Genomic DNA, 12248 nt, shown 5'->3' with positions numbered 1-12248 from the left:
GGCTTCAAATTAAGAATAAAAAGCAAGTAATCATATGGTTTTATTGAACAACACTGATAAAATAAATGTCAAATACATAATATAAATAATCAACTTATTTACATTACATTTTATAACAAATGCCTTTAGAGGGCGACACCGGCCTGGTGATTATTGTTGTTACACTTTACAGCATGATCAAATCCTTGTTTATTATTGGCCAAACAACATGTCATTCCAATGTCCACTTGATCTTTAATATTTGGCCACTTCTTTACAATAGAAATGCTGCAACATGCTCACATGAAAACATGCAAACTCAGAGCAAGGGTTTAAACTTTTATTTTGAAATCACAATAACAATTTGCATATTTAGAAAGATATCGATGTATTCTCCTGTGTTGGCGTAGATTTATAAATTATTTATGTTACAAATTTGGTGAAATGGCGCCCAAACATGTGCAGAGATGGATAGCGGTCTAATAATGCGGTTCATTGATTCTTGTCCATGGATTGCGCCACTTACAATATTTTGCTTAAACGGGTAAATCGAGTAAATCACAATCACGAGCAGATTGCAATTGAGGATTTTTTTTTTTTTTTTTAAATCGAGCACTCAAATTGAATTGAGGAAGCATGACAGCCCTAGTTTTAACATTTAAAAAGTTACATACTTCACCTTTAATGTGCAGAGGCAATTAACAATGTGTAGGGATTTTGTATTTGTATTAACTGAAACTGTTATAAATGTGCTATATACCTTCCCAGTCAAGCATCTGGAAGAAGCTGTTAGCGTTGGTGTCAGTGCTTTGAGGAGAAGGGGAATCTGGTTCGGTCTGTGGCCCTTCAGGCGAGTGCTCCGGCTGGGAAGGTTCAGAGGCGTAGCAGGCTGTTGAACCAGGCAGACGTGGAAGCTCTGGTTTACCTGATCAACCAGAAAGATTAAGAACAAAAATGTGAAGTGAAAACTAATAGGAAATGTGTAACAATGTAGACGAGAAACAAGAATGCAGCGTATCTGAGAGTTCCCGCTGAAGTTCCTTGAAACGTGTGTTGATGTAATTTCCACTGAAACAGGAAGACAGGGTGGGATATATCGTGCAGATCACGTAGAACTGTTACTGCAGCAAAACAGTGATCATAATCACGCTGAGGATGTGCAATTTGAAAAGGGTGTAATTTATGTTGCTGCATGGGAACTGGTGTCTCTTTTACTCATCAGTGCTATTTCTAATGCAAAGTCTGTCTAACCATTTATCCTCCTAATCTCCTCCATATTGCTTTAAAATACAGCATTCTGGGTAGAGTTCAAATGGGTCGGATATGTTTTGTGGTCTGTGCCGACGAACGTATATGATCCGCTCTGTGCTATCGTGTCTCTGGACCGGAACAGATTGTGAGCTGCGGTAGGTTGCGTGACACTAATGTGAAACCAGACTTCATTTGCCCCAATGGAAAGCATATTTACACTGTCTGTCCCTTATATAGTGCACTATGTGCCATTCCCCATGTAGAAAATAGCAAATGTGTGAACAAGTGACCGATTTCAGCCATCGCGTCAGCATCTATTTATAATGTAAGGGGCGGGATGCTTCAGATTCTAGAGAGCATTTGATTGGACAGAAAATCTGATGAGAAGCTGAATTGCAGACAGATGAAATAGAAATCATAGATCCGTATTGGTGGAAATGAGACTATATTTTGAATATTTATCTTCTAAATTCAAATTTTGTAATTGTTTTGTAATAATCCCCACACCCTTAATTTATTGTGTAACCAATAATAGCCAGACAAAAAAAAGATTATGCCTAATACGGTACTTTTGATTATAAACAAGCCTGAAATAAGACCAGGACTCTTATTTTGAAATGTCTATGCTTTACAACAGTGGTTCCCAACCACGTTCCTGGAGGACCCCCAACAGTGCACATTTTGCATGTCTCCTCAATCAAACACACCTGATTCAGGTCATCAGCTCATTAGTAGCTACTCCAAGACCTGATGTGGGTGTGTCAGACAAAGGACACATCCAAAATGTGCACTGTTGGGGGTCCTCCAGGAACGTGGTTGGGAACCACTGCTTTACAACATCCCGCTGCTCATTCAAATAGACGAGGACGAAAAATGATGCACTCTTACAACCATCTGAAACATATTACAATATAAACACCATAAAGTAAACATTGCCATAATTCATCAACAGCAGATCAATAATTTGGCTCACAATCATTTTAATGAAATCATAGCCTTTTGAAGTTATATAATCACAATAGGCTGTATCTTGATTCCTGTTTTTCCATTTAAGACATTTTAAGACTTACTAAGGACTTTATATAACATCTTATAAAGACTTGTATAAGAACCCTGAAGAATCAGGAAAAAAAACTACCAAATAAAGAGAGAAAACCCACCAAATTTTGTCAGGATCTCTTGCTGTTCATCTCGACTGGAGAAAAGGATCTTAGGATTGAGTCCTTTTGTGGCAAAGTTTTCCCAGGGCGTAGTCTTGTTGCTAGGGCGATCCTGAGGCTCCACCTCGACATTTACATGTACCTGGAAGAGGTCAGGGTATTTCTCCTGGATGTCACATGCGTCAAGATCATATCTGTAAATACATACATCATTTTAAAAGAGCCCCACATCATCATTTTATATAGAGCATCACATCATTTTAAAAGAGCATCACATTTTGATATACAACTGAAAGCGAAACTGATCTGAGATCATCGTAAGAGTAATCTGAAACTTACTTTGCAAATTTGACAGTGGAGGCGTTTCTGGGCACAAAGCCTGTATGGAACTGAATCTGAAACACCTTCATGGAAGCCATCTACAAAAAACACAACATGTCTGCAATGACTGAAAATGACTAAGAAGCAACAAAATATGAACAGTCATAGCTTGTCCTCAATTATGAGTGGAAATGGTCAGGTTTCAGGAACATCAGGTGTGAAGATCTGTTGGAAGCAAGCTATAGAATAAAATGGAAAAGAATAGACTGAAAAAATGAGAATATTTACCAGCCCATTCATATTTTTATTGTCTAAAACACTATTTATGTTACTGTTTTATTTAATGCGGCATCATATGAAAAGGCTATATTCAGGGCAAAAAACCCCCCCAAAACAAAACAAAATACAATTACACTATATATTAATCAACTATACAAAATCTTTGTATAATAATATATATAAAATAATAAGTCCTAAAATTGTTATTGTCCATAAACAGTATTATGCATCGTTTCATTAATAGTATATATTCATCTATATGTTCTCCTTATGACAAATGAATTATCTGCCCATCTATCCCTCACATATTTTCGGCAAACAGAAACTCCATCTTAATTTTGTTCCTTGTATTTTCATTATGGTGCCTTAAAATTTGTGGAATTATGACAAATGAGGTACCATTTGTTAAAGGTGCAGAATGGTTACATCTTTTGTATTTTTTATAGGGCTGGGCGATATGGCAAAACATTTTAATCTCTATTTTTTTTCAGAATGATTGACCAATTCACTATTTAGTTTATTTTTTATTTTTATGTTTAACTAGTCAACTTAAAAATGTAACTACAATATGATTCAGGTAACATATATGATATGATTCCAAGTGCACACATCTGAAGTGATCAACATGGTGCAGAAAATATGCATGAAATATGAAGGCAAATACTGTACAAACGTATCTTAAACATATCCTATATACTCAGAAATAATATAAAAAAAGGAAAATGCTAAATATTTCTTAGCCAAAAAGTGATAAGCTATTAACAACAAATGCTTTGTAAAAACAGAAAGTAACAGCACCTTTCAGCTGGTCACCATCATGCAAACATGAAATATCAAACATGCATTAGTAGTTTTTTACAGTTTTTTTGCATTCCATTGAGCTATTTTCTCTGTTGTTTTTATGTTTGGTGGGCGTGTTTGGCTGTTGTGCTCATGTCTTGCGTCTTTAGCAGCGCCTCACCCATGAAACGGTATTAAAATGGTGCTCAAGTTAGAAGAAAGTTCAACTTGCATCTAATATCTTTGCTTTTTTCCCATTCCACTGCCCACATCTTGTTTTTTTCAACACAATATAACATTCTGTGTGAAGAGCCACTTAGACATGATGTTCTGCGTCCATAGAGCGTGTCACACGAGAGCAGAACTTCGGATCATTTTCTTCTCTTAACTGTTATTAGTCAACATTAAAGGGTTACTTCAGTGATTTAGCATTAAGCTTTGAATTTAAACTGGGTCATTTATGCAGTAGAAATGAGAAATAATTTTTGAATTTGGTGCCTTCTAGACTGAGAAAAGACAGCAAATGTATTTTTGTCTCATGTGGATGAAAGACAACAACTCCCAGAATGCACTTGTTTCGCTACCCTACGAGGCCACTCTGTACACCGTCGTTTTGATCTTCATAGTAATACAATCATTTCGTTCAGTTAAAGAATAAACACTACAATTAAAAACTGAACGTGTCTTTTCAATAAAGTGTGAGTGAGCCAAACGAAAGTCACGTCACAGATGCAGCAGTGTCAGATTTCATTCATCACGAAGAGCTGAGCAGAGCTGAGGTAACGTTAAGCGCCAGTCTGGCACGTTTTCAGATCGCATATGGAAGCTAAACTATCACAGGAATTCATTGAAAAGTTGAAACACTCACTTTACTCGGCACCTCGCTCCGTTATTATGATTGTCCGTTCGGCCGTCTGTGTGTTACGTTCTGTGTGTGAGATCTCTCCCCTGTGGGCGGGTTGATAACATGCAGAACAGCTCCAGCTAGTGGCTGTAGTCTCTAGCCTCTGGCCAAAAATTCCTCAGATGACGCAAAATGACGATATTTGCGTCATCGGAGGATTTTTTTCAGAAATAAAATGCATAATTCTCTCCTCTCAGGGGGATATGAGGGGGGAAAGTACCATAATTTGAATATACTACCGGGTTTCTACTGATACAAAGCCTAATGCTAAATCACTGAAGTTACCCTTTAAGGCGACCAGATTTCTGAAATGGAAACATTCTGAAACATTTCCTATTTGAGTGGTCAAAATATCACTAAAATCTCATTTGTTATTATATTTTAATTAAAAATCGGGGGACAATACACATTTGAATGTTTTTGTTGTTGTTTTTGTGGGCTCCCTATATTATTATTATTATTAACATTAATAATTATGATTTAGTTTGATTATTAAGATTTTTGGTCTGGATTTAATAAAATTCAACGCACCCGCAAAAAAACCCCCTATGAAAACAATTAACAGCAACCATTGTAAAAAGCAGTTCAAAAGAATATTATAACATACTTTATAATATAATATTAATAATAAGTCTGGTATAACATAACTTTAAAAAACACATTACAAAAATAAAACAACATAAATATGATAAATAAAACTATTTACAAATATTGTAACATTTTATAATTGTATAAAAAAGTTTATACTATATAAATTACTATTTTTTTATTTAAATTGTTTTGTTACGTTTGTGCTTGAAAATAACTCTTACTATCTTTAATTGGGTCTTGTTATTTTGCATTTTAGGCTTATTTTAAGCATGTGTTTAAGTATGTGTATTCTGCACGGTATTTGTTGTGTAATTGTAATTGTTTAGGTTTTTTTATATTTATAGTTCAGATGTGTAGTAATGTGATGTGCGTTGTGACTGCGGAACCTTTGGGGAAAAACAATCCTGCACCTGTTGAGGCTCTGTTATAAGGCACATACAAACAGTATTACTTTAATTTAACATGAATAGTTAGTATGTTACTACCTTGAAAGCGATTAGCCTAAACTTTGATGGATGGATTATGTAAATAGATCCCATGTTGCAGTTTAGTAGCCATACAGTTTTCGAGAAAAATGGTAATTTTCATTTCAATAAGCTGCATTTGTGTTACGTTAATGTTCTGTTCTGTTAGCTTGGGCCATTTTTGGTAGACCTTTGTTCATTTAATTTCAATTGGCTATTTGATTGGGCCCTGTTAACATCTGTAGCCTATTTGTTTCCACGTGTGCGCGCTGATGCGCTCATCTGTAATCATTTTAGAATGCCTTCCTACAGTTGCTTAATAAAAGCGGGCTTTCCACACGAACAAACGTACATGTGTCAGTATGAGAAAAAAAATAGATTCGGGCTCGGACATAAATATCTTAATGCCTGTCGGGCTCGGGTCGGGTTCGGTTACTGCTCTGTCGGACACAGGCCGGGCTCGGACAGAAAAATGCGGCCCGATCCACACTCTAAATGGCGCTCTGCTCTTGGTTACGTTCTTCATGAAGTAGTAGTGGCGCGCGACCAAGTACAGTCAGCGAATCTCACAGTGCCATCTGATGGGGAAAATAATCACTACACAATTGCTCCTATAACCAGCAGGCTTCTGTATGTTGGTTGGGAGCTTTTTTGCAATATACCTGCGGCTTGTTTTGAACGAGCTGTAAAACGGGGACATTTCCAGGGACAGCTCCATTCTGGGACAGAACACCAAAAACCGGGACTGTCCCCGGAAAACGGGGACGTTTGGTCACCCTAGTCAACATGTCTAAAATGTAATGCTTGCTAACATTTTTATTCAAAACCGCGGTTTCTCAATTTAATAATAATAAAAAAAAATATATATATTTTTTTTTTAAATCGCAGCAAAACATTAAATTCTTAAATTCGCCCAGCCCTATTTTTTTTATTTCTATTTACTCATTTAATTGTATTTATGTTTTCATTAAAATTAGTTTAATTAATTTCTTCCAAGTCGATCTGTTCTGGGTTAGTCAGGGAGAGATTGAAAATGTAAAAAAAGTGCCTCTATGCAACCAATTCAATTCTTTCTTCCAAATAAAAACCCTTTAAAAAATGTGCAATGGTGTGTTTGTCATAATCATGCATTTGCTAATAAAGCTACTGGCCAACTGATCAGTAACTGTGTATGGGGAGAAAATACACAAATATCGAGAGTGTCTTACTTTGGCCTGCAGGCGTCCACCCAGCGTGGAGCGGGCATGATAAATCACTATCAGGACGTCACCCTGCACGGTTATATTTAGAGGAATCTCAGCTCGCCCGTCCTCCATCTTAAAATCCCTGTAGAAACGGCAAAGTTAGTCAGAGATGATTATCATCATATCCATCAGCACTGGATTATGTGACAAATTTCATCACAGTGTGGAAGTGACTTACTTCATTCGGTCATATTCCTGTGAGGTGGTTGCGATGCGCTCATCACCGACGTAAACCTCACAGAACGGTCGGCAGCCGTTTCGCTGCTTATTAAAGAGCGGTACGGGTGTCATGGCGACAGAGCGGATGGTTATAGGCTTGCTGTGAGGGATTATGGGCTCATCTGCCATCATATCACACATGTATTCAATATACCTACAAACAACAACAACAGTCCCTGGTTAATGCAATCCGTTAACACATAGTTTATGATGACATACACGACCGGTGCATTTAAAATATGTTCACCAAGGATGCATTTATTTGATCAAAAATACTGTAGAACAGTAATATTTTATTGCATTACAATATGATGATTTTGGTAATCAATTAATCGGTGCTCAATTATTAAATCATGAAAAAAAAATGTTTGTTACTTAATATTTATGTGAAAACCATGATCATATTAGAATGATTTCTGAAGGATCATGAACACTGACACTGAAGACACTGAAGACTGGAGTAATGATGCTGAAAATTCAGCTTTGATCACAGGAATAAATTACATTTTAAAATATATTAACATAGAAAACAGTTAAATAATAATATTTCAAAGTATAACTGTTTTTACTGTATCTCTGATCCAATAAATGCAGCTTGGTGAGCATAAGAGGCTTCTTTCAAAAACATTAAAAAAAGATATATTATTCCAAAATGTTGGTCGGTAGTGTAAAACTACAGCTGAACAACACATCATTCTGTTCTTGAGCCAAAACGCTATTTAAGCGGCAATATTCAAAACATTTGTAACTTCTTAATGGATGTTTTTTTTTTTTTTTTACAAAACTGTTGAATAGCCCCTTAAATAATAGCTTCAAAATATACCACTTCAATATACCAGGGGTTAAAAAAAAAGAGGTTTTAAAAAGCAATAGTGAACATTTTAAAATACAACAGTGATGATTGCTTAGAAAGCACCATTAACAACCTACAAAATCATCATAGTTCATCATCTAACATCAAAAGTGTGGGATGAGAAGTCTGACCTCATTCTCATGAACAGTGAAAACAGAGATCATTACAATCTTTTCTGTGAACCCCACATCCTCAAGCAGATCTCACAAATCAGGAGAGATCATGAGATATGTACAAACATGTGTGTTGCTTGAGTTGTACAGTTGCTTAAAAGTGTCCTTTTCAACTTTAAATCCTTTTAGGCATTACTGAGGTGAATATTTGGATAATAATAATTATTAATAATAATAATTTTTTCTCAATAAAACAGTCTATTTTTGCATGTTTACCAGCTTTAGAAGATCATGACAGGACAAATGTTGGATTTAACTTTGCACAGACTAGTTTAGCAAGTCATCTGACGCATGTTAACACTTATATAATGATTAAGTCTTGAGGCAATACTTTTGAAATTTTAACGTTTATCGTGGTCTAATGTCTTCTAGACTTCCATTGCAAGTGCATTAGTCTAAACATGATTTTGATTTTCCCAAAAGGAAAGAACAAGTTGAATTTATTTTCTGTGCAGAAATACAAATGCTTAACTTGCACTTAACTTTAAATCCAGTGTTGTTACCGTCAGTGTTATCTTAGTATTAATTATTGATATTGTAGTTTTTGTTAATATTTAAAATTTGCTTTGAATTATAGATTTTTTTTTTGCTTTGATTTAGTAATTTTGTTGTGCGTTTTTGACAATTTTATTAGTTTTTTGTACTTCAACTTAAAGTAGAACTTAAAGGGTAACTTCAGTGATTTAGCATTAAGCTTTGTATCAGTAGAAACCCTGTAGTATATTTGAATTATGGTACTTTCCCCCCTCATATCTAGCCTGGCTCCGCCCTCCTACGTACTTCCGCTCAATTTTCATTTTCCTTCAGTACTCCGTCTGGGACTGCTGTAGATGCTTAGGTTTTCTCCGAACAATTTTTTACCGGTCCAATCAGCGAACAGAGGGAGTGGCTGAGAGCGATGACATTGATGTCGTGCGCTAGTTTGAGTTGTAGTTCAGTGATGGCGGCGGTGAAAGATGTGAGTGTGTGGCACCGCTGACGAATGTCCAGAACTTAAAAAAACCTAAACAAAAATTTGAAATGTAACCTTGGCTACTAAAATAGTAACATTACTAAAACTGAAAAAAAAATTATTAATTAAAGCTAAATAGAAAAAGAGAAATAAAATGCAAAAAATTACTAAAACCTAAACTGAAAATATAAAAATGAAATTAAAGTGCCTGGGTTATTACTTTTATGGTAGCTCAATGCTTTTTGCTTCTAGTGAGCAACAGAACTGAACGCTCTGTTTAAGGTTATGTCACTTCCTTTACATCTAGTACATTCACACTTGGTTAGAGTCAAAAGAGTCCCTGCGAAGTTGGGCAGAAGCTCTTGGCGAGCCTAAGAACATGGAAGGAAGGAAGTGACCTCAGCACCAAAAGAACCGTCACACTTGCGCCTCACTGCTTATGTTCTGCTGAATTAATCCACAGAGCATCTATTTCTGTTCTAGAACAACCTGTCCTGACATGCGTGTCTTACTTCAAAGGAAAAAAGTGAGAGAAAAAAAAAGGAAGTTGTTACCGCTTGTGTGAGGGCGAGATGCCCGGTGGACATCGCTTCATGCTGAACATGTAAACTGCAGCCTCGGCCGTGGAGAACAGACGACAGAAACAGAGGAACGCACAGACCACCACAGCCGACGCTGCCCGTCCATCCTGCGTACAAAAACACAGAGACACAATAAGATGACAAAAGATGACACTTGGATACCCCGCATATTTTTTGAATTAAATTAATTGGGATGTTAAAATAGTTTATCAAAACTAAGATTATGACTTGTCAACAAAGACAACAATGTAATGTTTGTGGACAGGTTATAAATTGACAGACAGTAGCTGCGTTCACTAGGGGTGTTGAAATATGATCATTGCATCGATGCGGACATGGACAATTCAGCATCGATGCAGTAATAGACTATAATCGATTATAGCCTACTGACATTTCACTGACCTCATTTGTTGCATACACGCTTCTCGTGCTAACGTAAAATGGCAGAGGGAGGAGAAACAAAAGTTTGAGCGCTTGCGAGTGTGTGTGTGCTTGTTGTGTGCGTTATTGTAACTTAAATACACTACTTGACAGTTTCATGCGCTTTTAGTAGCCTATTTACTAGTTTTTATTTGTTCTAAATGCTCCCATCATCTGCTGTGTTCAGACTTAAGTTTTGTTTGATGTTTGCTATATTCAGGAAGTGTACTTTCTTGGAGCAGATCAAATAAAAAGGGAGTTCATATTTCTGACTGCTTGTATTCATTGACAAAAACGTGATAGTGAAAATTTAAGACATAAAATTGTTGACATGATAATAGTAATCGAATTGACCTGTGACGATTCACACCCCTAGCATTTGCATGGACTCTAATAATCCGATTGTCGGACTAGTAGCACAGTAGGAATAAAGAAAAAAAGTCACATGCAACCATGTCGGAATGAATTGGCCAAAAAATGTCATTCGGATTGTAAGGAGTGGTTTTAACCTTTCCTAATCTGATCGAGAGGACATTTAAAACACTTGATCGGGTTGAAAAAAACGAAACTGGAAAGAACAACAACATCCCACCAGTCCTTGTTTCTGGCATTTTTAATGCTTGATAAATATAAGCAGCACGGCACAACAGTTCATGTGCTCGTCGTCTCCTAATTAGGACCCGAAATAGATAAATATTAAGTCTACTCTTTACAAAACAAAGACAAGAAGCAATGTATGGGAATGGTTAGTATGTACAAACAGCAGGAAACTGCGTGCATGTAAAAAAAAGAAATCCGATTTGAAGCTTGTGACATATAAACGCGCACATCAACCCGATCACTTTACCTAACGTTCACGTAAACACTACATTTGGATTCATCAATCAAAAGGGGTCCATGTAAACGTAGCTAGTAATATCGGTGGAAAAGATCTGTGTGTGTGTGTGTGCGCGTGCTCACCAGACAATGTACAATGCAGATGTTCCTCTGGTCCTGTTTGAGCCATTGATGCATATTCTTACATATACTGTACAAGTTCTTCAGAGTAGGAGCTCGTCTAGGTTGCCAGCCACACTCTGATACCTGCACACACACAAGACACAATTATGAGTTTTATTAAATACAGAACGGCACAGAAAAACAATTACAATACGTGTTGACAATAGACCAAGTAGACACCACATTTAAAAGTGAAGGGTGTCATTACCCTGCCAATAATATCACCAAAAGAAATGGCAAGAAAAATGACAAACAGGTTTCTTTGTTTAATAGCCCCACCACAAACTCATGCCATTGGTTGAATCAATGTTGCCGTCCTTCTATCTAGCCTTGTTTTCATATTTATCAAATTAAGTATGGCATCTACTCTGAATTTATTGAGTAATTTTTGTATTATTTACAATAATAGTATTTATTAATATATTCAAATGAGTTTTTATTTTCATATTGGACCGAATCCAATGATTGGAGGAACATCTTTTGGTCCTGAGACTTCCACAGAAGATATATGTACATTTTTAAATATTTAGACCACATTTATTATTGATTGCTATCAGGATGTGAAGAGGAGTTTCAAGCAGTATAACAAAAGTGTTTATAAAAAACATTGCCTACCCAGCCTTTAAACTTATTTGTTTTAGTTAGTTGCCCAGGCAACATTTAGGGTGTGTTCACGCTTGGTCCGGACCAAAAAAAAACATTTAGTCCTGGTCCGCTTAGCATTCACATTGGCATTTTAACACTGAACCTAAAGGCACAGGGATATACATCACAACGGAACTTATCGAACATCCAAAACAAGGCTGTGTTCTGGGCTAAATGCGCTCGATGTATGTGCGTAGCTACATATGATGGTATTTTGACCAGCTGAGAACTCGTGAAGAGCTTATAAAATGTGTAAAGGAGTAAAAACAGCAGCAGGAATCCCTCCATCACACACAAACGAAGATCTGTAGTGAGGAGACACGGTTCTGATGCCTGTACCGAACTGTGACGGGCAACATCACGACTATGACGAGAAAAAAAACAGGTTCACTTGAGCATTCGGTCCTCTTTAGGGTCGCATCTTGTGACATCA

General features: G+C 36.5%; 1 protein-coding gene across 4 annotated transcripts in view; it reads right to left on the bottom strand.

Moving 5' to 3' along the window:
- The window catches only part of gak (cyclin G associated kinase), a 65194-nt gene that overhangs the window by 16087 nt on the left and 36859 nt on the right, over positions 1–12248 (bottom strand). For all 4 annotated transcript variants that reach the window (XM_079815856.1, XM_079815858.1, XM_079815857.1 and 1 more), the window contains exons 14-20: positions 11132–11254; positions 9725–9858; positions 7152–7346; positions 6938–7055; positions 2730–2809; positions 2391–2584; positions 740–904 (exon numbers count right to left, since the gene is read on the bottom strand). In XM_079815856.1, the coding sequence (XP_079671982.1) occupies positions 740–904; positions 2391–2584; positions 2730–2809; positions 6938–7055; positions 7152–7346; positions 9725–9858; positions 11132–11254 (1009 nt within the window). The remainder of the gene's footprint in view (positions 1–739; positions 905–2390; positions 2585–2729; positions 2810–6937; positions 7056–7151; positions 7347–9724; positions 9859–11131; positions 11255–12248) is intronic.

This window comes from Gobio gobio, assembly GCF_949357685.1.
Source record: "Gobio gobio genome assembly, chromosome: 4".
Taxonomy (NCBI): Eukaryota; Metazoa; Chordata; class Actinopteri; order Cypriniformes; family Gobionidae; genus Gobio; species Gobio gobio.
This window is presented reverse-complemented; position numbering and strand designations above follow the sequence as displayed.